A 26,176-nucleotide genomic window follows, 5' to 3' on the forward strand; every position below is an offset into this window, starting at 1 on the left:
ACACAGTTTGTCATGAGCTGAGAGCAAATGTTAAAGTTTTAATGCTAATGCTGTGTTCCTCTCCTCAAACAAAATCAATGCCCTGAATGCACAGTTTTTGGAATTTCGATTCTTCCTGACTGTAGCTTTTATTTGATTGTTAGTTTTTCAAAGATGCTATTATAAGAAAATATATAGTTCAATATCTTTTCTGCATGCTTTCTATCTGGTTTTGGTCGTTTAAGTTGACACTGAAACAGTTTTTCTATCCAAAAATATCTTGTTTTGGTAATTTAAGTTGACAGTGAAACTGTTTTTCCATCCCACATATTATCACTTAGACGACCTGCCTAAGAATTTTCTATATAGAAAAAACACTGTAATTAGCTCCAGTGACTGTAATTTCCTCCAGATTAAAAGGATAGTTTGAGATTTTGGCAAAGAAGCCATTAACCTACTTCCCCAGAGTCAGATGAACAGGATCATTGCGCTAACGCTAGTTAGCATTGGCTCGGGAAACTAACTCTAACTTCCTTCATATTGCGCACAGAGACATAAAAATGGTATCCATAATGGTATTCTGTTGCAGCTAGCGATATTCATCAAATAATTCATTTTCACACCAAAAAATATTTTTGTGGAGCCCCTGCAGTACGTCGGGCCGTGGACCCCAGTTTGAAAACCCCTGGCCTGTATCATGTGGAGAGTTAAATAGCCACAGTTCATTGTCAGTGAGTGAGTGGTAATGTGGTGAACAGGGCTATCCCCACAGCTCACTGCTCACTGCAGTGCAATGAAAAAAACCTAACCTTAGGGACTGGGTCTATCTGAGCTGAGTGTCAGGTGAGTCTGTCCGGGCTAGACGGCTAGCTGGCTGGCTGGCCTCTGCAGTATGGCTGGTGGTGCTTCTGCTGTATGAGGTGGCTGAGTCTGTATCTCCAGCTTTCTCTGTTTCTATGTGTAGCTCAGTAAACATCAGAGCTCTGCAGACTCCCACGTCCATCTGGCCAGTCTTGTTACATTGGCAGGCAAGCCAGCACACAGGCATACTGAATGACTGACTGACCAACAGACACAGAGGCAGACACAATGACAGACACAGAGACAGGTGGATTGGCAGGTTGCAGCTAGACAGGAGGTGTCTGGTTAGTAGTTAGGGTCTGAGACTGCATTGGAGGTCTTCCCATGTAGAAAAGGTCTATATAAATCACCAATGTGTTTGATAGGGAATGACAAGACCACCGGGCACCATCCGTTCGGCATCAGAAAGTGTCTATTATGTGACAAATTTCATATCAGAAATGCAAACTTCCCCATCTCCCCAAATCCAGGGCAGCTATCTTACAGTAGATCTGTTTTATTGACATTAAGTGAATAATAGATGGCTGGATGGCGTCACTGCAGTCTGCTGTGAATATTCAGTTGTTAAATGAAGGGGAACATTGTGAAATGTGGGTGTGATATGGTAGCTTTCACTCTTTCTACTGACGGAATACTTAGGATCCTTTCTAGAGGAAGAAATGCATAATGGTATGGTGCATATCTGCTGTATCAATCATGCTTTGTGGGTGTGTATCTCCCACATAGGTCAGTATTTAGGCCAAGCTGCACGTCCCTTCCAGACAGATGAATCATACACTCTTTGTCTTATCAGTAGCATCTATAATTGAAAAGCTTAGGGCCTGTTTGTTGGGACAGTTCCTGTTTGGCCCACAATAGAGGCACACATGTCACTACTGCAGTACACAGGCTGTCTGTCTGTCTGTCTGTCTGTCTGTCTGTCTGTCTGTCTGTCTGTCTGTCTGTCTGTCTGTCTGTCTGTCTGTCTGTCTGTCTGTCTGTCTGTCTGTCTGTCTGTCTGTCTGTCTGTCTGTCTGTCTGTCTGTCTGTCTGTCTGTCTGTCTGTCTGTCTGTCTGTCTGTCTGTCTGTCTGTCTGTCTGTCTGTCCCATTCACCCTGCACCAGATGGAGGGTATAAATGAGAAAGGTTAGGTCTATTGAAGGAGAGAGACACATGGAGACTGTCTGTATTGATCTCTCTGACCGACCGGGCCAAGTCTCTATCTGTGCCAGCGCCTCTGTGACTGGGTCTTTCTCTCACACATCAGAGGTGTCTGACTGAAGCAGGGTGGATGGTGGGATGGAAGGGAGCAGAGGAGGTGGGTGAGACGGGGGCGTTTTGGTCAGAGTTCAGAGGGCAGTAGCTAACTAAGGGATGGCTGTGGAGGAGGCTCCCTTACTTTAAAAGAGGGACACAATGACTTGTCACATAGTCTGAAGGAGGGTGGTAAATAATGTCTGAGTTACACAATGACTCTTTAGATATAGTTTCAGAAATTCTTGTTTTAACCGAATAAGATCTGTACATTTCCACTCATGTGTATTAGTCAAGATGTCTGCGGAATCTCTGTGTTGTTGTCTACATACAGCTGTGGAGGAGGAGGTTCTGATGCTGCGTGTTTGTGTCAGTGGCGAACCGTGGCTATTGAACCTAGGCCTTTGTATCAAATTCAGAAATCACGAAAAATAACAGAAACATAGCATCACTTAATGCGCTCCTCGGGCTGAGCCAGGCTTCGGGCTGCCACTCACACAGCGACAGCACCTCCAAAACTAATGCTACCAGCAACATCAACCATACTTCTTACACAACCTATGGTAGCCTAACGCCACCACTATCACACTATCACCAGACGCGACAACAGTGACATATCAAAGGATGTGAGTGTGATCGGCTCGTGATGTTGAAAGTACAGCGAACGTAATACCAGCACACTCCATGTAGGAGTGCACCTTTTGTAAAATACATAGGACCGATAGAAAGACAGCAGTCACACACAGCATGATGTTAAAAGATAAGCAGCCTGTTCACTTGGACAAAAATAAGCCAGTAAGTCCCAATCATAAGAATACAACAACACAACCATTTGCCAATAGAAATGTACAACTATTACTTCCCATTGCAAACATATTTGTCACGTTCAGCACACAAAGTAACCGGTGATCTAAAGTGTCAATGGAATAATGTTTTACACACGTTATTTTCAAAGTGATAACAACAGCAGGCGAGCTGCAATAAAAAAAACACCCATTCCACTCACCAGATGATGATCATTTGAAACTTAAGTTATTGTTGAAAGTTAGTCTTGAAAAGGGCGAAGCTAACAAATTAGCAACAACATCCTCATCGATAACACCTGCTGCAGCCGCTGCACACTAGCCTAAAACAGAAGCTAGCTAACTAGACTGGGATTTGAAAATTATCATTTATTAACAACAAATATAACACAATGTACAAACATATCTTACAAAACAGTATACCAAATAACACCGACAAACTTTATACACAGGGTTTTACACATTTCAGCAAAAATATTTAAGGCTTCACAGGCTTTACGTTCGATTTGCTTTAGGCCATAACATGGCTATATACAGGGAGTACCAGTACCGAGTCGATGTGCAGAGGTGCGAGGTAATTGAGGTACCTATGTACTGTACATATAGGTAGGGGTAAAGTGACTAGCAAACAGGATAGATTATAGACTGAGCGGTAGCAGCAGCGTATGTGGTGAATGTGTAAGTGAGTGTGTGTGTGTGTATGCGAGTGAACATGTGTGTGGCTTCAGTATGCATGTGTGCACATCTTATGTGTGTGTGGGCATATGTATTGTCTGTGTGTATGTGTGTGTTGGAGTGTCAGTGTAAGTATGTGCGAGTGTATGGGTCCAGTGTGTGCATATAGTCAGTGCAAGAGACCTAGTTCAAAAAAAGGCCAATGATGGTAATCCGGGTAGCCATTTAATTAGCTATTTAGCAGCTTTGTTTTTGCAGTCTTATGGCTTGGGGTTAGAAGCTGTTCAGGGTCCTGGTGGTTCCAGACTTGGTGCACTGGTACCGCTTGCCTATCAGTAGAAGAGAGAACCGTCTATGGCTTGAATGACTAGAGTCTTTGACAATTTCTTGGGCCTTCCTCTTACACCGCCTGGTATAGAGGTCCTGGATGGCAGGGAACTCGGGCCCCAGTGATGTACTGGGACTTACTTACCACCAATGTTCAATCAAAATGTTTTCGGAACTGAGAAAATGTCAGATCTGCTGAGTGCAAACTTGAATGTTTTGAAAATTCTGTGCAACTTCTAGCGCACGTTACTGTGATCACTGAGGCTGTACCCGCTTTAAGTTACAGTTTCAGACAGCGGTCAAGTAGGTTACTGTGGCTATTTGATCATAACGTAGGCCCACACGCATAACATTTAAACATGGAAATACACTACACAACCAAAAGTATGTGGACATCTGCTCGTCGAACATCTCATTCCAAAATCATGGACTATAAAATGGATTGGGTCCCCCCTTTTCTGCTATAACAGCCTCCACTCTTCTGGGAAGGCTTTCCACTAGATATTGGAACATTTCTGCAGGGACTTCCACCTATTTAGACACAAGAGCATTAGTGAGGAAGTGCACTGATTTTAGGCGATTAGGCCTGGTTCGCAGTCTGCGTTCCAATTCATCCAAAGGTGTTCGATGAGGTTGAGGTCAGGGCCCTGTTGCAGGCCAGTCAAGTTCTTCCACACCAATCTCGACAAACCATTTCTGAATGGAACTCGCTTTGTGCAGAATGAAACTTGCTTTGTGCACGGGGGAATTGTCATGCTGAAACAGGAAAGGGCCTTCCCCAAACTGTTGCCACAAAGTTAGAAGCACAGAATCGTCTAGAATGTCATTGTATGCTGTAGCGTTAAGATTTCCCTTCACTGGAACTAAGGAGCCTAGCCCGAACCATGAAAAACAGCCCCAGACCATTATTCCTTGTCCACCAAACTTTACAGTTGGCACTATGCATTCGGGCAGGTAGCGTTGTCCTGGCATCCGCCAAACCCAGATTCTTTTTAAAAATATATTAATTTTTGATTTTTTGGTCCTTATTAAATGAAACTGGTATATATTTTTATTTAACACCATTTTTTTAATCGCAATTTTTTTAAAGCAATTTTGGTCTTTAATGCAGGGCCGACAGTCAATTTCCTTACTTTTTCCCCCTTCTACTTGCCTCTTCCATTTTTGCGGTAATTCTGCAATTAGTTGGTTGTAATTTTGGATAGAAGCAGGGGAGCCGGGCGATCCGGCGGAGGCATGAAAGCCCGACAAGCCGGCTGAGGCAGGGGAGCCTGGCGATCCGGCTGAGGCATGAGAGCCTGACGAGCCGGCAGAGGCAGGGGAGCCTGGCGATCTGGCTGAGGCATGAGAGCCTGTAGCGGCAGAGCCTGTAGATTATTTCGTTTTTAATTAACCGAAAGTGAGCCGTTGTAATCTGAATAAAGGGAAAAAGGCCATTCTTGAACATGTGTTGAGACATTCTTACTAATTTACTAGAGAACCATTTCGGATTTAAGTATAACTTTTGTATGACTGATGCCTTTAGTGAGAGGTCTAATGCTTTAATATTTAATAATTTATGCCCAACCAAATTCACATTCATTATATAAATAGGCCCTTTTAATTTTGTCTGGCTTTCCATTCCAAATAAAATTGAATATTTTTTGCTCATATAATTTAAAAAACAGGTTGCTAGGTGTAGGCAAAACCATAAGCAAATAGGTCAACTGTGATATGACTAAAGAGTTAATTAGGGTGATTTTTCCACAAATAGACAGGTATTTTTCTTTCCGTTGGAGCAAGATCTTATCTATTTTTGCTAACTTTCTATAAAAATGTATTGGAGTGAGATCATTTCTTTCTTTCAGGATATGAGTCCGAGTATGTCCACGGGGGTCAGACCATTTGATTGGTAAACTACACAGTAATGTAAAGTATTTGTAATATAGTACACTTATCATCATTTGGTTTTAATCCAGAGAGGTTAGAAAAAGTATATAGATCCTCTATGAGGCTGTGGAGGGATTCTAATTGTGGATTTAAAAGAAACCATAAATCATCAGTGTACAATGACACCTTTCTTTTTAAGCCCTGGATTTCTAATCCTTTAATATTATTGTTGGATCTAATTTTAACAGCTAACATTTCGATGGCAATAATAAATAGATATGCCGATAGTGGACAACCTTGTTTTACTCATCTTGACAGTTTAAAACTGAGAAGTAGCCATTATTGACTATTTTACACCTAGGATTACTATACATAACTTCAACCCATTTTATAAAAGATTCACCAAAATGTAAATATTCCAGGCATTTATATATAAACTCCAGTCGTACTTTATCAGAAGCTTTTTCAAAGTCAGCTTTGAAAACCAGGCCTGGTTTCTCAGATATTTCATAGTGTTCTATTGTTTCCAGTGCTTGTCTTATATTATCTCCAATGTAAAAAACCTGTCTGATTACGATGAATAATATCTGACAAAACCTTTTTAATTCTATGCGCTAAGCATTTAGCTAGATTCTTTTGCATCACAACACTTAAGTGTAAGAGGCCACTGAATTTTTAAATGGACTTTATATTTACCACTTGGGTCCTGTTTCAGTAATAATGAAATCAGACCTTCTTGAGTGTCCGATAATCTACCATGTATATAGTTGTGGTTAAAACATGCTAGTAACGGTCCTCTGAGTATATCATACCTCCGCTGGTATGCCATCCAGCCCTGGAGTTGTCTCTGACTTAAAGGCTTTAATTGCATCAAGAAGTTCTTCTGTAATTTGGCCTTCACATAAGTCATTCTGTACAGGTGTTAATTTTAAATTGTTAATAGGAAAAAATCCATACAATTAGCTTTGGTTAGTGGAGATGGAGGAGACTGAAACAAAAACATATGCTTAAAGTACTTTACTTCCTCTTTTAAAATATAATTTGGTGAATCATGAGTGACTCCATAATTTGTAAGAAGTTTCAGTAAATTCTTTCTGGTAGCATTTCTATGTTGAAGATTTAAAAATAATTTCCCCCATATTCCATTCGGTTCACTTTATTTTTTATAATATATTACACTGGATCTTTCTTAAATAAGTTCCTCCATTTCTTTTTGTTTTTCCTCTAACTTATTCTGAGCCTCTATGCTACAGTTTTTATTGCTGTCTGTACTGTTAGTCCTTCAATATCCTTTTTAATATGGACTCTTTTGACCGACAGTTGAAATCGGAAGTTTACATACACTTAGGTTGGAGTCATTAAAACTTGTTTTTCAACCACTCCACAAATTTCTTGTTAACAAACTATAGTTTTGGCAAGTCGGGTAGGACATCTACTTTGTGCATGACACAAGTCATTTTACAAACAATTGTTTACAGACATATTATTTCACTTATAATTCACTGTATCACAATTCCTGTGGGTCAGAAGTTTACATACACTAAGTTGACTGTGCCTTTAAACAGCTTGGAAAATTCCAGAAAATTATGTCATGGCTTTAGAAGCTTCTGATAGGCTAATTGACATCATTTGAGTCAATTGGAGGTGTACCTGTGGATGTATTTCAAGGCCTACCTTCAAACTTAGTGCCTCTTTGCTTGACATCATGGGAAAATCAAAAGAAATCAGCCAAGACCTCAGAAATAAATTGTAGACCTCCACAAGTCTGGTTCATCCTTAGGAGCAATTTCCAAATGCCTGAAGGTACCACGTTCATCTGTACAAACAATAGTACGCAAGTATAAACACCATGGGACCACGCAGCCGTCATTCCGCTCAGGAAGGAGAAGCATTGGTGCGAAAAGTGCAAATCAATCCCAGAACAACCGCAAAGGACCTTGTTAAGATGCTGGAGGAAACAGGTACAAATGTATCTATATCCACAGTAAAACGAGTCCTATATCGACATAACCTGAAAGGCCGCTCAGCAAGGAAGAAGCCACTGCTCCAAAACCGTCATAAAAAAGTCAGACTACGGTTTGCAACTGCACATGGGGACAAAGATCGTACTTTTTGGAGAAATGTCCACTGATCTGATGAAACAAAAATAGAACTGTTTGGCCATAACGACCATCGTTATGTTTGGAGGAAAAAGGGGGAGGCTTGCAAGCCAAGGAACACCATCCCAACCGTGAAGCAAGGGGGTGGCAGCATCATGTTATGGGGCAGGAGGGACTGGTGCACTTCACAAAATAGATGGCATCATGAGAAAGGAAAATTATTTGGATATATTGAAGCAACATCTCAAGACATCAGTCAGGAAGTCAAAGCTTGGTTGCAAATGGGTCTTCCAAATGGACAATGACCCCAAGCATACTTCCAAAGTTGTGGCAAAATGTCTTAAGGACAACCAAGTCAAAGTATTTGAGTGGCCATCACAATGCCCTGACCTCAATCCTATAGAACATTTGTGGGCAGAACTGAAAAAAGTGTGTGCGAGCAAGGAAGCCTACAAACCTGACTCAGTTACACCAGCTCTGTCAGGAGGAATGGTAACAAAATTCACCCAACTTATTGTGGGAACCTTGTGGAAGGCTACCTGGAACGTTTGACCCAAGTTAAACAATTTAAAGGCAATGCTACCAAATACTAATTGAGTGTATGCAAACTTCCGACTTCAACTGTAAATTCCTTTTGTTTTCTAGATGAGTACTTAATTGCATGGCCTCTAAAGGCATATTTAAAAGTGTCCCATACAATAAGGGGATCTGCTGTACCTATGTTACGTCAGAAAAAGTCAGTTATGAATTCTTCTGTCCTAGTTAAAAACAAGTTATCATCCAGTAGGCTTTGATTAAATTTCCAATATCCTCACCCACATGGAAATTCTGTAAGAGTAATATATACAGTGGGGCAAAAAAGTATTTAGTCAGCCACCAATTGTGCAAGTTCTCCCACTTAAGAAGATGAGAGGCCTGTAATTTTCATCATAGGTACACGTCAACTATGACAGACAAAATGAGAAGAAAAAAAATCCAGAAAATCACATTGTAGGATTTGTTAATGAATTTATTTGCAAATGATGGTGGAAAATAAGTATTTGGTCAATAACAAAAGTTTATCTCAATACTTATATACCCTTTGTTGGCAATGACACAGGTCAAACGTTTTCTGTAAGTCTTCACAAGGTTTTCACACACTGTTGCTGGTATTTTGGCCCATTCCTCCATGCAGATCTCCTCTAGAGCAGTGATGTTTTGGGGCTGTCGCTGGGCAACACGGACTTTCAACTCCCTCCAAAGATTTTCTATGGGGTTGAGATCTGGAGACTGGCTAGGCCACTCCAGGACCTTGAAATGCTTCTTACAAAGCCACTCCTTCGTTGCACGGGCGGTGTGTTTGGGATCATTGTCATGCTGAAAGACCCAGCCACGTTTCATCTTCAATGCCCTTGCTGATGGAAGGAGGTTTTCACTCAAAATCTCACGATACATGGCCCCATTCATTCTTTCCTTTACACGGATCAGTCGTCCTGGTCCCTTTGCAGAAAAACATCCCCAAAGCATGATGTTTCCACCCCCATGCTTCACAGTAGGTATGGTGTTCTTTGGATGCAACTCGGCATTCTTTGTCCTCCAAACACGACGAGTTGAGTTTTTACCAAAAAGTTATATTTTGGTTTCATCTGACCATATGACATTCTCCCAATCCTCTTCTGGATCATCCAAATGCTCTCTAGCAAACTTCAGATGGGCCTGGACATGTACTGGCTTAAGCAGGGGGACACGTCTGGCACTGCAGGATTTGAGTCCCTGGTGGCGTAGTGTGTTACTGATGGTAGGCTTTGTTACTTTGGTCCCAGCTCTCTGCAGATCATTCACTAGGTCCCCCCGTGTGCTTCTGGGATTTTTGCTCAACTTTCTTGTGATCATTTTGACCCCACGGGGTGAGATCTTGCGTGGATCCCCAGATCGAGGGAGATTATCAGTGGTCTTGTATGTCTTTCATTTCCTAATAATTGCTCCCACAGTTGATTTCTTCAAACCAAGCTGCCTACCTATTGCAGATTCAGTCTTCCCAGCCTGGTGCAGGTCTACAATTTTGTTTCTGGTGTCCTTTGACAGCTCTTTGGTCTTGGCCATAGTGGAGTTTGGAGTGTGACTGTTTGAGGTTGTGGACAGGTGTCTTTTATACTGATAACAAGTTCAAACAGGTGCCATTAATACAGGTAACGAGTGGAGGACAGAGGAGCCTCTTAAAGAAGAAGTTACAGGTCTGTGAGAGCCAGAAATCTTGCTTGTTTGTAGGTGACCAAATACTTATTTTCCACCATAATTTGCAAATAAATTCATAAAAAATCCTACAATGTCATTTTCTGGATTTTTATTCTTCTCATTTTGTCTGTCATAGTTGAAGTGTACCTATGATGACAATTACAGGCCTCTCTCATCTTTTTAAGTGGGAGAAGTTGCACAATTGGTGGCTGACTAAATACTTTTTTGCCCCACTGTATATGCCAATTATTTGATGGTCCGACTGCATTCTGTCCCCTATCAACACTTTTTAAACTTTTAGTGCAAGAGAGAATGACATAAGAAAGTAATCAAGACGACTCTCCCTACGGTGAAGCATGGTGGTGGCAGCATCATGCTGTGGGGATATTTTTCAGCGGCAGGGACTGGGAGACTAGTCAGGATCGAGGGAAAGATGAACGGAGCAAAGTACAGAGAGACCCTTGATGAAAACCTGCTCCAGAGCGCACAGGACCTCAGACTGGGATAAAGGTTCACCTTCCAACAGGACAACAACCCTAAGCACACAGCCAAGACAATGCAGGAGTGGCTTCGGGACAAGTCTCTAAATGAACTTGAGTGGCCCAGCTAGAGCCTGGACTTGAACCCGATCGAACATCTCTGGAGAGACCTGAAAAGAGCTGTGCATCGACGCTCCCTGTCCAACCTGACAGAGCTTGAGAGGATCTGCAGAGAAGAATGGGAGAAACTTCCCAAATACAGGTATGCCAAGCTTGTAGCGTCATATGCAAGAAGACTCGAGGCTGTAAACACTACCAAAGGTGCTTCAACAAAGTACTGAGTAAAGGGTCTGAATACTTATGTAAATGTGACATTTCCAGGAAAAAAATATATATATCTGGCTTTGTGTGTAGATTGATGAGAGGAAAAAACGATTTATTATATTTTAGAATAAGGCTGTAAAGTAACAAAATGTGGAAAAAGTCAAGTGGTCCGAATACCTAATGCGCTGTATGCCTTAATTTCTCAAAAATATAGACTCTTAGCTTTCCTTTGACACCCAATTTGATATGCTTCTATAAACTTCACATGGTGCTCATTTATTTGATTTGATTCTAGATCCATCCAAAAGATCTTTGTGCAAATACTTTCAAAGAATCAATGACTCATAGTTACATTTTCAATTTGACAAATCACACTTTTGACTGATATCAATTTTAAATCTTGACATTAAGTAAAAAGGCTGAACCGTTTTCCCATCTGCATCTCCATCCCAAATCTCCCCATTGCCCCCCAGCAAATTTGTCTACATTTAGGCTATTGTTCATGTGTATTTCACACTAGGTTGAGGTAGAAATTGGAACTATAACGCTTGTATGGGTGTCAACCCCAATATATTTTCATGTCATCGTCATCAATCAATACAGTAAAAAACGCCTTTGACTACCACAACCGATTTCTGTATGCTAGCTATGCTACCAGCTTATACGAACCGGAGTTAGCATTTAGCAGTCTCTTTTTCTAAACCTGAAAAGGGACTTCAAAACCCAAAACAGCCAAATATATAAAAATCTGATTTTAGTAACTACATTGTGTGCCTGTTACAATACATCAATCATGACAGATTTGACAAATATCCACTTTGTTAGATCAGATTTGTTGAATGTGCGCCAATTCAGCACCATGCTATTCCCCACGGTCTGCATTCCATTGATCTCTTTACTGGCATCTATCCCCATTACCTCCCTGATCTTTTTCCAGGAGATCAAACTCATTTTTGTGTCTTTGAAATCCCTACACGAAGTATCATAAAGATGTATTTTATTTGTGAACCTGTTTTGATAGACTTTTGTCAAAGTTGTCAAGGAAGTGAGTTTCTGTTTATACAGGATGTACCCCCACAACCAATCATGTCAATGCAGAGCAATTTTTTTTATTTATTTTACCTTTATTTAACTAGGCAGGTCAGTTAAGAACAAATTGTTATTCACAAAAGGCAAAAGGCCTCTTGCAGGAACGTGGGATTACAAATAAAATAAAAATATGGACTAAACGCACATCACGACAAGAGAGACCTAAGACACTATACGGCACTATGTGGAGCCCTCTGTATTGTTAAAACATTTGGGAGGCCCACGGGAACGCCGTACATAGCTCGATTTGACCTCCATAAGCTTCCAGAGCTCCCCCCTCCCCCAATACACACACACACACACATACACACACACACACACACACACACTAGTAGCAGGACATAAAGGCAGCCCTCCATTTCAGTAGGAATTCTCACAAAATGTTATTTTTACCTTCATGATGGATTTCCTGTCTTCTGAGACTCCATAAAATGTGATGCAATCAACTCAAATAAATGCAGTCAGTGCACACACAGGTCCCTCCTAGATGCCAGAATGGAGCCCCTTTTGAGGCTTAATTGCCCACTTTGCCCGATTGATAAACTCGTAGATTTAGTTATGTAGATTTAGTTGTGTAGATTTAGTTATGTAGATTTCTCTGTAAAGAGCCATAGACCTACAGCCCTTGATCACTACTCCCTAATAACTCCTATTGGTGTGATCTGAGTGATTCAGAGTTTTGTGTTAGAGGTAGTGGTGGTGGTAGTGGTATTTATTTTTATTTTTTATTACATTTCTTTATCTAAGAAATCTTGTTGAGATCAGGAGACCTCCCAGCAAACCAAAATTGGTTCTGTGAAAGTTTTCTGAACATTCGTTAGGGCGCTGCAACACAAACTGTCCAGTCGTGCCGATGATTATAGAATGTTTGTGTAAAACATTCACCTGATGTTGCAAGAATGTTCCTAGAACACATTTAGTCTGTTCTTTAAAGGTTCCCAGAATGTTTCATTAGGCTGTGGGAAGAGTCTGGTGGGAACATGGTTGGGATATTCCCAAAACACAAAAACGATCCACTTGTGCAAGAAACATTTTCCTGATGTTACAAGAATGTTCAGAGAACACATTTAGGAGTAGTGGTTGCGGAAGTGGAAGTGGTAGTGGTAGTGGTAGTGGTACTGGCAGTGGTAGTGTTAGCCCAGTGCCATGTGCTGTGTGCAGATGGATGGGGTGGGGAAGGGAGGAGTGTGTTTAGACCAGGCTGCTGAATCAGATATAGGACTTGGGTAAAGTCCAAGAGGAGGGCTTTCTCTTGAACTAGCACAGTACCAGAGTTGACTGCATCTCTCTCTCGCTCTCTCTCTCTCTCTCGCTCTCTCTCGCTCTCTCTCTCGAACAGTTTATCGGTCCAATTAGTGTGCTTGTTATATTAGGGCTGACCCCATCTTGTCAACTTCTTTAGCCTTATTCTAAAATAAGTGCATGCGTGTCACGTGAAGAGAGCAAGGGTTAAGGGAATAGGGAATATTGTTCTTAAAACAAATGAGGAAAAATACACGTTTTAAAATGTCAACCAATCGTTTGGTCGAAAGAACAGACGACTCCTGGTCGACCAAGATTTTTTTTAGTCGGGGACAGCCCTATATTATATGTTGGATGTTGTTTCTGTTTGTCGGCCATTGGGGATGAAAGACACGCATGTTGTTAGGTATTTTTGTTTGTCTGTGCTGTGCTCCATATACTGTGTCTCTACATGCGTCTACATGTCTGTCTGTCTTTGTCTTCATCCTCAGTGTGTGTTTCTCGTCATTCTTAATTGTAAAGGTCCTCCATCTCCAGATATGGATGCCAACTATGGCGGAGGGCTGCTGGATATGGTGAAAGGCGGAGCCGGCAAGTTCTTCAGCAACTTCAAGGACAACCTGAAGGACACACTCAAAGACACCTCCACTAAAGTCATGCACCAGGTGGCCACGTAAGTCCTGAAAATCACCCCCCATCCCTTTACCCCTGACTCATTTGAATTTTTATTCTCTTTTAATTAAAACTTTTTCTGTTAAGTGTGTTGAGACCTAGTGAAATACACTTTAAATAAATTGTGATTTGATTTCCTGAACCCTAGCTTCCTTAACCTGTTACACCACCCATCTCTGCCCTTACAAAAACTGCAGTAAAAGGGCAGCAACTGTAGTATTCTGGACGCAGTAGTTGCAGAATAACTGCAGTATACTGCAGCTGAACTGCAGTTATACTGCACTGTAACTGCAGTTACGCTGCCAAATTACTGCAGTAAAAAAAATGTGGACGAAGTATTTGCAGCATACTGCAGTTATACTGCACTCCGACTGCCATCTTTTTTTTTTTTCGCAAGGGTGGGTCTGGCATGGGAGATATGATGTGTCTGTGCCCCATGTTGAAGCTCCCTGGCAGGGGTGCGGTGACATGTGGCTAGCCTCCATGCCATGATGTCTAGTTGTTTTGGGCTAGAAATTTCACAGGCTTTTCCTCCCACCCAACTCTGACCCAGTTCTGGTTCCCAGGCTAGCCTAGAGGTGAACGACACTATGCCTTCCCCGATAAGGAGCGCTCAGGCTGGGCCTAGCAGACATCTCAGGCCTTTGCTCTCTCCTCAAGTGGTCGAGTGGTCGAGGAGAGTGTCAATTCATTAGTAGACGAACACGGAAGAGTGTCCTCCCCTCCTCGATAGCCACCTTTCATCGAGGATAGTCATGTGTATCCTATCTGAGTCCTTCGCGGAAGCATTTTGAAATCTGCCACACCCACTTTGAGTCCACTTTTGTTTTGTCGGAGGAGAGAAGCATGCGCACATCTAAAAACAATATGCTACTTATCGTTTTATCTATAAAATGTCTAACATAGCTAACTTCATTTGTTTTTAACACTTCACATGTTTGTTTTGCGATCCATCCCTGTAAGTGTAATTGGCCTGATGACGCGTGAGTGGAGAAGGAGAGTCTCATTTCATACAAACACATTTTCATCCACTTTCCCTCACCTCGCCACCTCTCCTCGATTACCGTTGTCCTTTTTCAAAAGGAGGCGAGAGAGGACGGAGAGAGGATACAGGAGTTAAGCAAATCGAATTGAGAAAAGGCCTCTACGTGCCTGCTGGGAGCTAACATGGTAGTGTGAAGGGAGGAGCGTCAGTTGTCATCCAGCTGAGATGTTTACCTGTCCTCTGTGGTTGCCGTGGTTTCCTGACCTGTGAAATATGGAATGGGGTAGTTATGACTGGGCTGATTACACATGGTTTTAGACCAAGGCTCTCCCACCAGGTTCCTGGAGAGCTAACCTGTAGGTTTTCGCTCCAACCCCAGTTGTAACTAACCTGATTCAGTTTATCAATCAGCTAATTATTAGAATCAGGTGGGGTAAATTAGGGTATGAGCGTAAAACCGACAAGACGCTAGCTCTCCAGGAACAGGGTTGGAAGAGCCCTGTTTTAGACACTTAGATAAATCTCTATGGCTGTACACTACAGCACAATGGGAAAACACTTAATACAATTGGTGAGAGACAGAGTTATTCTTTGAATTGTATCTGTATACGGAGATAAAATATGAGTAAAATAGATAGCTGACAAAAAAGGCTGAATAGATTTTTCCTAAAGGGGGTGTGAGGGAAGGAAAGCAGATGAATGGATGGAGAGGCCTGGAGGAACAGTGGGAAGGGTGTGGAGGGATGACGGGTAATAGGGGGAGAGGAAGGAGGGAGAGAGGCTACCGAGTCTGGCACCGCTGGGTCCTGAGAGAGATGACATTCTTTCTGCGCAGGCGTCTGCACTGGCCACACAAAGGAGCCTCTGTACCGTCAGACAGTGAGCAGGCCTCTTGAGACTCATGCCTCCTTGTCCACACACTCTGCATTTAACCCTGCCACACACGCACACACACAGAACCTCTGCCGTCTCTCTGGACCACATTGAAACGGTGTCAGTTACAGAGCAGGGACAGGGCAGAGCTGGGGTATATTGATTCAGCGGGTCGATCACAATTTGCTGCTAATACGGTTATCTTTTGCCTAGTCTTGTCTCGTCTCGTCCCTTCTCCTTTCCTTTCCCTTCCTGTTATTTCCCCTCTTCTCCTATGATCTCAACTTCATTCCTCTCAGCTTGTTTATTCTCTCCCCTATTTGTCTTTGCTATCCTTTCCTCCTCTCCTCCCTTTTCTGTTCGTCTCTCCCCTCCTTTTCTCTCTTCTCCTCTCCTCTCCTCTCCTGTGTGAATAATTGATAGCGGTTTATTGTGCAAGATACCTAGAGCAATGCTGATACACAGGGATTCATTTCACCCAGACAAAACAGGCCATGTGTACACTACTGTCAGTTTGGTACTGTGTATTAGAGCTAGTTACTGTTGACCTGCCATTTGTATAGTAGAGTAGGTGTGGCCTGTGTGTACTACATCTATAGTTAGTCCCTATCTATAGCTTCCACTACAGCTAGCTATTTCAAAGCCATGGAAGCTACAGTGATTAGAATGTGCCTCTGGTATCTGGTGTACATCTGATATATTCCAAGATTTAGTGGAATTTGTTGAAACAAAGTCAATTACTTGATTCATGGTCAAATGAAATACCATTCAATCAGCTGTGTGCAAGCTGTCTTCCTTAGAACACATGCAGTTGTGACAGGCAGTCTCTGCAGTGCTGTGTTCTGTTCTGCTTTCACTGAGTGTTGTATTGGTCTGAAAGGCAGTGTGTCCTTGGCCCGCTCCACCATCCCATTCATCTCTCTCTCTCTCTCTCTCTCTCTCTCTCTCTCTCTCTCTCTCTCTCTTTCTCTCTCACCCCCCCTCTCTCCCCTCTATATTCTCTCTTCTCTCTCCCATTCTCTCTCTCTCTCATTCCCCCTCTCTCATCCCCCCCCTCTCTCCCCTCTATATTCTCTCTCTCTCCCTCTCTCTCTCTCTCTCTTTCAATTAAATTTCAATTTAAGAGGCTTTATTGGCATGGGAAACATGTTTACATTGCCAATTCAACTGAAATAGATAATAAACAAAAGTGAAATAAACAATAATACATTTACAGTAAACATTACACTCACAAAGTTCCAAAATAATAAAGACATTTCAAATGTCATACAGTGTTGTAATGATGTGCAATTAGTTAAAGTACAAAAGGAAAAATAAATAAACATAAATAGTTATATTTATAATGGTGTTTGTTTTTTCTCTCTCTCTCTCTTTCTCTCTCTCTCCCCCCACTATATTCTCTCTCTCTCTCTCTCTCTCTCTCTCTCTCTCTCTCTCCCCCCCCACTATATTCTCTCTCTCTCTCTCTCTCTCTCATTCCCTCCCCCCTATCTCCCCCTCTCCCTCCCCACTATATTCTCTCTCCCATTCTCTCTTTCTCGCATTTCCTCCCCCTCTCTCCCCTCTATATTCTCGCTCTCTTCTCTCTCCTCTCTCCCATTCTCTCTCACTCTTTTTCACGCTCTCTCTCATTTCCTCCCTCTCTTTCTCCCCTCTATATTATCCCTCTCTTCTCTCTCTCTCTCTCTGTCTCGCGCTCTCTCTCTCTCTCTCTCTCTCTCTCTCTCTCTAAAAACACATGACTCATAAGTTATGATGACCTATTCCTCTCAATCAGAACCTTCTATTTACAGACAAACCCTATCTGTGGTCTCTGCAACGTGTCACAGTAACCACAGGAAATGACGGGAAACGCCACAGCTGTGCTGTCGCCACACTGCTGAGCGTGTGAGGTATAGCCACAGGAGACTCGCTTCAACTGTTAGAGCATGGCTCCAATGTCTCTAATGTAATACAGCCACGGGTAGCTGTAGCTTGCCTGGCCTAATTAATGTTTGTATATTTATAGCAGGGTATAGAATATAGGCCCACAGTAGCCTATACACTTGTGTGTGTGTGTGTGTGTGTGTGTGTGTGTGTGTGTGTGTGTGTGTGTGTGTGTGTGTGTGTGTGTGTGTGTGTGTGTATATACCACCCCTCTCCTACCCTCTAATAATAATAATATGTTTATTATAAATAGCACTGTTCATTACAAGTAGAATCCTAAAGTCACTTTAAAAATAAACCAAAAACAATTTAACAAAACAAATATAGGGATCTGGCAATGTTTGGGCGATGGTCTTCCACATCGTTAGATGATAGGCAGATCAGTAAAGTAGTATCATGAAGAGGGAGAGTAGATGGTACAGTCATTCAGGGAGCTAGAAACATCTAACAGACAGGCCACAGAGCTCCTCAACGGGCACCTTGTCGTCTTCGATAGTCACAGCTCCTCCTTCATGGGTAGGCTGGATCGTCCAGTACTGAAATGTAGTACCCACCTGGGTGATGCTTCAGCGACTGTAAAAGCCCCAGTAAGACCCCCACACCTCAACAATGGTCCAATGAGCCTCAGCATCCCCTCACACCGCTGTCCCTCTAGGAACTGGGGCAGGGTGCTAAAAAGCCAGCGCTGTTGATCTGGTGTTGCTGCATCATTTAAATCATGTTAGCAATCTAGCAAGCTAGCCAAGCCAAATAGAAATGGACTTGCCATAATCAGTCCTGCAATTCTGTGGGTCACCACCAGATATTTCAGTTCATCTATCAACAAGTTATCAAAAATGAGAAAAGTTCATGCAAAAAAATTCTATACAAAAACACTTAAAAATAACAAAATATGTAAAATATTTACAGAGCTCTTTGCTAAGCCTACCTCTCCCCCACCAACAAGATACTGGCAAGCCTACTGTAGCGATTCTTATCGGCATCTCGAGGGGAGGCAGGCTGTACATGCTCCAGCATGTAGCCAGAATAGGTCAGAGGCTTCTAATCTGCATGCTACAACACTGCTGCCCTCACGCAATGCAAAATGACACCTGCTTATCCTGCTCAAAATAGCCTGGGCTGGCTCTGCAGTCTTGCAGCCATAGTTAGCAGAGCTAACGCTATGACCAGGTCGCAGCAGCCACAGTTAACATTTAGTACAGCTAACACTATAACCAGACTTGTAGCTGCCACAGTTAACAGTTAGCAGAGCCAGCTCTATAGCTAGACTTGTAGCAGCCAGAGTTAACAGTTAGCAGAGCTAACGCTAGCCAGAAAGGCCTATGCAGCTGCCTCAGTTAGTAGAGCTTGCGCTAGCCAGAGAGGGCTATGCAGCAGCCACAGTTAGCAGAGCTAGCGCTAGCCAGAAAGGCCTACGTAGCAGCCACAGTGCCAAATCCAGTTCTGCATGCCTGCAGACACAGTTAGTAGAGCTAGCACTAGCCAGATTAGCCAGATAGTCTTAATCCTGTTCATGCTGTAGGAGAGCACAACACAACACTATGTCAAAATAGAATGCTGCTGCTGGTCCAATTTCCTCATTATGAGTATTTCCCACTTGATGCTTCCTCCTGTCCCCGCCTCCCCTCCTCCTAGCCTCTCTCCCCTCTTTCCTCTCCTCCTCTCATCCCTCCCTCGGGTTACCCAGGTGGCTGGGCTGTTGCATAACTATGCAGGGCCAGGATGGGAAGCCCTCAGGGCCATATGGCTCTCATCCACCTCAGCACTTCACTAACAGACCATTGGCCTAGAATAGTGGATTTACGTTTACAAATCAAATCAAATCGTATTTGTCACATGCGCCGAATTCACCTTACAGTGAAATGCTTACTTACAAGCCCTTAACCAACAATGCAGTTTTAAGAAAATAGCTAAAAAAAAAGTAAGCGATAAGAATAACAAATAATTAAAGAGCAGAAGTAAATAAAAATAGCAGGGCTATATACAGGGGGTACCGGTACAGAGTCAATGTGCGGGGGCACCGGTGTTGAGGTAATTGAGGTAATATGTACATGTAGGTTATTAAAGTGACTATGCATAGATAATAACAGAGAGTAGCAACAGCGTAGAAGAGGGAGGGGAGGGCAATGCAAATAGTCTGGGTAGCCATTTGATTAGATGTTCAGGAGTCTTATGGCTTGGGGGTAGGAGCTGTTTAGAAGCCTCTTAGACCTTGACTTGGCGCTCTGGTTCCGCTTGCTGTGCGGTAGCAGAGAGAACAGTCTATGACTAGGGTGGCTGGAGTCTTTGACAATTTTTAGGGCCTTCCTCTTACACCGCCTGATATAGAGGTCCTGGATGGTCGGAAGCTTGGCCATAGTGATGTACTGGGCCGTACGTACTACCCTCTGTAGTGCCTTGCAGTCGGAGGCCGAGCTGTTGCCATACCAGGCAGTGATGCAACCTGTCAGAAAGCTTTCGAAGGTGCAGCTGCAAAACCTTTTGATAATCTGAAGACCCATGCCAAATCTTTTCAGTCTCCTGAGGGGGAATAGGTTTTGTCGTGCCCTCTTCATGACTGTCTTGGTGTGCTTGGACCATGTTAGTTCGTTGGGGATGTGGACGCCAAGGAACTTGAAGCTCTCAACCTGCTCCACTATGGTCCTGTCAATAAGAATGGGGCGTACTCGGTCCTCCTTTTCCTGTAGTCCACAATCATCTCCATTGTCTTGATCACATTGAGGGAGAGGTTGCTGTTCGTGCACCACACGGTCAGGTCTCTGACCTCCTCCCTATAGGCTGTCTCATCATTGTCGGTGATCAGGCCTACCACTGTTGTGTCATCGGCAAACTTAATAATGGTGTTGGAGTCATGCCTGGCCGTGCAGTCATGAGTGAACAGGGAGTACAGGAGAGAACTGAGCACGCATCCCTGAGGGGCCCCCGTGCCCCGTGTTGAGGATCAGCGTGGCAGATGTGTTGTTACCTACCCTTACCACCTGGGGGCGGCCCGCCAAGATGTCCAGGATCCAGTTGCAAAGGGAGGTGTTTAGTCCCAAGGTCCTTAGCTTAATGATGAGCTTTGAGGGCACTATGGTGTTGAACGCTGAGCTGTAGTCAATGAATAGGATTATCACATAGGTGTTCCTTTTGTCCAGGTGGGAAAGGGCAGTATGTAGTGCAATAGAGATTGTATCATCTGTGGATCTGTTGGGGCGGTATGCAAATTGGAGTGGGTCTAGGGTTTCTGGGATAATTGTGTTGATGTGAGCCATGACCAGCCTTTCAAAGCATTTCATGGCTACAGACGTTAGTGCTTTGGGACGGTAGACATTTAGGCTGGTTACCTTAGTGTTCTTGGGCACAGGGACTATGGTGGTCTGCTTGAAACATGTTGGTATTACAGACTCAGACAGGAAGAGGTTGAAAATGTCAGTGAAGACACTTGCCAGTTGGTCAGCGCATGCTCGGAGTACACATCCTGGTAATCCGTCTGGCCCTGCGGCCTTGTGAATGTTGACCTGTCTAAAGGTCTTACTCACATCGGCTGCGGAGAGCGTGATCACACAGTCGTCCGGAACAGCTGATGCTCTCATGCATGTTTCAGTGTTACTTGCCTCGAAGCAAGCAAAGAAGTTATTCAGCTTGTCTGGTAGGCCCGTGTCACTAGGCAGCTCTTGGCTGTGCTTCCCTTTGTAGTCCGTAATAGTTTGAAAGCCTTGCCACAGCGTTAGAGCCGGTGTAGTACGATTCGATCTCAGTCCTGTATTGACGCTTTGCCTGTTTGATGGTTCGTCGGAGGGCATAACAGAATTTCTTATAAGCTTCCGGGTTAGAGTCCTGCTCCTTGAAAGTGGCAGCTCTACCCTTTAGCTCAGTGAGAATGTTGGCTGTAATCCATGGCTTCTGGTTGGGGTATGTGCGTACAGTCACTGTGGGGACGACGTCATCGATGCACTTATTGATGAAGCCAGTGACTGATGTGGTGTACTCCTCAATGCCATCAGAAGAATCCCAGAAAATATTCCAGTCTGTGCTAACAAAACAGTTCTGTAGTTTAGCATCTGCTTCCTCTAATCAATTTTTTATTGACTGAGTCACTGTTGCTTCCTGCTTACATTTTTGCTTGTAAGCAGGAATCAGGAGGATATAATTATGGTCAGATTAGCCAAATGAAGGGCGAGGGAGAGCTTTGTACGCATCTCTGTGTGTGGAGTAAAGTTGGTCTAGAGTTTTTTTCCCTCTGGTTGCACATTTAACATGCATGGCGGTATACAGCTCATTGAGTGTGGTTTTAGTGCCAGCATCGGTCTGTGGCGGTATGCAGATAGCTACGAAAAATACAGATGAAAACTCTAGGTAGATAGTGTGGTCTACAGCTTATCATGAGATACTCTACCTCAGGCGAGGAAAAACCTAGAGACTTACTTAGATATTGTGCAACAACTGTTGTTTACAAATATGCATTGGCCCCCGCCTCGTGTCTTACCAGAGGATGCTGTTCTGTCCTGCCGATACAGTGTATAACCCGCCAGCTGTATGCTATTAATGTTGTCGTTCTGCCACGACTCGGTGAATGATAAGATATTACAGTTTTTAATGTCCCATTGGTAGGATATACGTGCTTTCACTTCGTCCCATTTATTTTCCAGCGATTGAACGTTAGCTAGCAGTACGGATGGCAAAGGCAGATTAGCCACTCGTCGCCTGATCCTCACAAGGCACCCCGATCTCTTTCCATTTCTTTCTCCAGCGAATGACGGGGATGAGAGCCTGTTTGGATGTTTGGAGCATATCCTTCCTGTCCGACTCATTAAAGAAAAATTATTTGTCCAATTCGAGGTTGGTAATCGCTGTTCTGATGTCCAGAAGCTCTTTTCGGTCATAAGAGATGGTAGCAGCAACATTATGTACAAAATAATGTTCAAAACAAACAATGCGAAAAAACAAACAAAATAGCACGGTTGGTTAAGTGCCAATAAAATGGCAGTCATCCCCTCCGGCGTCATCTCCATCTTCATACACTGCAAGCAACAGTGCCCAAACCTGATACACTAGGTTACTTGTATTGACGCTTGTATTGTCTAGCTATGGCTACTAGTGTCACGGATCCCTCCGGAACTTTTATTACACACACCTGGCCCATATTCCCAGCGATTAGTAATTGTATAAGTGTGCCCTTGGTTTACCTGTGTCCTGTCGATTTATTGTTCCCATGTCCGTTGGTCGTGTGAGTACCTATGCGTTGGTGCAGCTGTGATGCTGCGTGCTTTATATATTGTGTATTACGGGTATTGTCCCATGTCGTTCAACGAGGTTTATCCTCGCTCTTTTGTTTGGGTACAGCCCAGTGTTTCTGTATACGTGTTTGTTTTGGGTGTATTAAAAATCCCTATTGTGTATTCCTGCGCCTGTCTCCAAATCCTTTATACCAGCGAGACAGCTCGGCTACAGGCCCAAAGGACATTGATCCCTGTCTGTGTATGTTCACTCCAGCAGCTTGTTAAAATGTGTGTGGATCACTCAAATACAAATTAGACAAAAACAATCACGTCTTCAAAAAACGGTAGACAAATAACAGTGATCTAGACAATGCCATTACTTTGAAGCGTCATATACATTTAAGAATCTGAATTATTCATATTCTATGAATTGAGAAAATATTTTCTCTGTTGCAGGTACACAAAAGGAGAGCTGGACATTGCCTACATCACATCACGAATCATAGGTGAGTACACATTATTGTCAAATCCTACTGTACCTTCTAGATCAACTGTATGAAAGGAAAGAGCGTGTGCCTGTGTATGAATTCCATCAGCTGTGTTAATTTACTGCATGGGTGCCTGCGGTGTTGGGCTGGTCCCTCCTTTGCTGCAATAACAGCCCCCACTCTTCTGGGAAGGCTTTCCACTAGATGTTGGAACATTGCTGCGGGGACTTGCATCCATTCAGCCACAAGGGTATTAGTGAGGTCGGGCATTGACGTTGGGCGATTAGACCTGGCTCGAAGTTGGCGTTCCAATTTATCCCTAAGGTGTTCGATGGGGTTGAGGTAAGGGCTCTGTGCAGGCCAGTCAAGTTCTTCCACACCGATCTCGACAAACCATTTTTGTATGGATATTGCTTTGTGCACGGTGGCATTGTCATGCTGAAACAGGAAAAGGGCTTCCCCAAACTGTTGCCTCGAAGTTGGAAGCGCAAAATTGTCTAGAATGTCATTATATGCTGTAGCGTTAAGTTTTCCCTTCAACAGCCCCAGACCATTATTCCTCCTCCACCAAACTTTACAGTTGGCGCTATGCATTCGGGCAGGTAGCGTTCTCCTGGCATCCGCCAAACCCAGATTCATCCGTTGGACTGCCAGATGGTGAAGCGTGATTCACCACTCTAGAGAACGCTTTTCCACTGCTCCAGAGTCCAATGGCGACTAGCTTTACACCACTCCAGCCGATGCTTGGCATTGCGCATGGTGATCTTATGTTTGTTTGCGGCTACTCGGCCATGGAAACCCATTTCATGAAGCTCCCAATGAACAGATCTTGAGCTGACGTTGCTTCCAGAGGCAGTTTGGAACTCGGTAGTGAGTGTTGCAACCGAGGACAGACGATTAGCGCTTCAGCACTCTGCAGTCCTGTTCTATGAGCTTGTGTGGCCTACCACTTCACGGCTGAGCCATTGTTGCTCTTCGACGTTTCCATTTCACAATAACAGCACTTACAGTTGACCAGGGCAGCTCTAGCAGGGCAGAAATGTTATGAACTGACTTGTTGGAAAGGTGGCATCCTATGACGGTGTCACGTTGAAAGTCACTGAGCTCTTCAGTATATCGCAAAATGGCGAAAATTAATGAAGGAAAATACAAAGGAAAATCTATGTGTTTAAAGGACCTCAGCCTTGGCCAAACTCACTGAGTGGACCATGCCGTAGAAAGTGAGACGGTTTATGCAGCCACGTAGAAATAAATGGTTTAAACCATGACAGAGAGTTTGACTTTTGTTGCATTTAGGGGAGCTAACATCTCACTCAGCTAACCCCCCCCCCCCCCCCACACTCTGTAATTCACACCCTGCCTGTGGTTAACATTACTTTCAACCCACTTTTAACCAGATGAATAACTTTAACTACATAAACCACATACAGTACAAGAGTCTCATCTTTTAAATTATTAGTATGATTCCCTGCCTGGTTTGTGTTTGTAAACCCCTATGGCCACAAGTCCATAACCCTGAAGGGGTTTCCATACTGCACAATGCAGATGGAATGAAAGTGGAACCCCATGACAGTGTGTAATAATAGTACTGGACTGTATATCCTGGCATGCCTCATCATCACCTCTATGGTCATTGGGATGGAACATATGTCTCCCTCTCTGTCCCCTGCCAATGTCTCCTTCTCTGTTCCCTGCCAGTGATGTCATATCCTGCGGAGGCGTTGCAGATCGGCAACCAGAACCATGTGGAGGACATCCGCTCTTTCCTGGACTCACGGCATGCTGACCACTACACCGTCTTCAACTTGTCACAGCGCAACTATCGCGGCGCCAAGTTCTCCAACCGGGTGAGACAGATATACACTGAGTTTACCAAACATTAGAACACCTTCCTAATACCTTCCTAACACCTCCCCCCTTTTGCCCTCAGAACTGCCTCAATTTGTCAGTGTCGAAGCGTTCCACAGGGATGCTGGCCCATGTTGACTCCAATGCTTCCCACAGTTGTGTCAAGTTGTCTGGACGTCCTTTGGATGGTGGACCATTCTTGATACACATGGGAAACTGTTGAGCGTGGAAAAACCCAGCAGTGTTGCAGTTCTTGACACAAACCGGTGCGCCAGCCACCTACTACCCCATTCAAAGGCACTTAAATGTTTTGTCTTGCCCATTCACTCTCTGAACGGCACACATACACAATCCATGTCTCAATTGTCTCAAGGCTTACAAATCTTTCTTTAACCTGTCTCCTCCCCTTCATCTACACTGATTGAAGTGGATTTAACAAGTGACATCAATAAGGGATCATAGCTTTGACCTGGATTTACCTGGTCGATCGATGTCATGGAAAGAGCAGGTGTTCTTAATGTTTTCTATACTCATATATATATGAGTATAGACATTTGACTGCTACTGTATATATATATATATATATATATATATATATATATATATGTGTATACAGTACCAGTCAAATGTTTGGACACACCTACTCATTCAAGGGTTTTTCTTTATTTTACTATTTTCTACATTGTAGAATAATAGTGAAGACGTCAACTATGAAATAACACATATGGAATTATGTAGTAACAACCAAAAAAGTGTTAAACAAATTGAAATATATTTTAGATTCTTCAAAGTAGCCACCCTTTGCCTTGATGACAGCTTTACACACTCTTCACATTCTCTTAACCAGCTTCACCTGGAATGCTTTTCCAACAGTCTTGAAGGAGTTCCCACATATGCTGATCACTTGTTGGCTGCTTTTCCTTCACTCTGCTGTCCAACTCATCCCAAACCATCTCATTTGGGTTGAGGTCTGGTGATTATGGAGGCC

General features: G+C 43.3%; 1 protein-coding gene across 4 annotated transcripts in view; it reads left to right on the forward strand.

The window, feature by feature from the left end:
* The window catches only part of LOC106584035 (auxilin), a 56,326-nt gene that overhangs the window by 5,133 nt on the left and 25,017 nt on the right, over nt 1–26,176 (forward strand). For 2 of the 4 annotated variants that reach the window (XM_082967908.1, XM_082967906.1), the window contains 3 exons: nt 13,718–13,868; nt 23,309–23,358; nt 25,039–25,187. In XM_082967908.1, coding sequence (XP_082824034.1) covers nt 13,718–13,868; nt 23,309–23,358; nt 25,039–25,187 — 350 coding nt within the window. The remainder of the gene's footprint in view (nt 1–13,717; nt 13,869–23,308; nt 23,359–25,038; nt 25,188–26,176) is intronic. The other 2 variants (XM_082967909.1, XM_082967907.1) reach the window with 1 other exon arrangement.

This window comes from Salmo salar, chromosome 23 (assembly GCF_965601325.2).
Source record: "Salmo salar chromosome 23, fSalSal1, whole genome shotgun sequence".
NCBI lineage: Eukaryota > Metazoa > Chordata > Actinopteri > Salmoniformes > Salmonidae > Salmo > Salmo salar.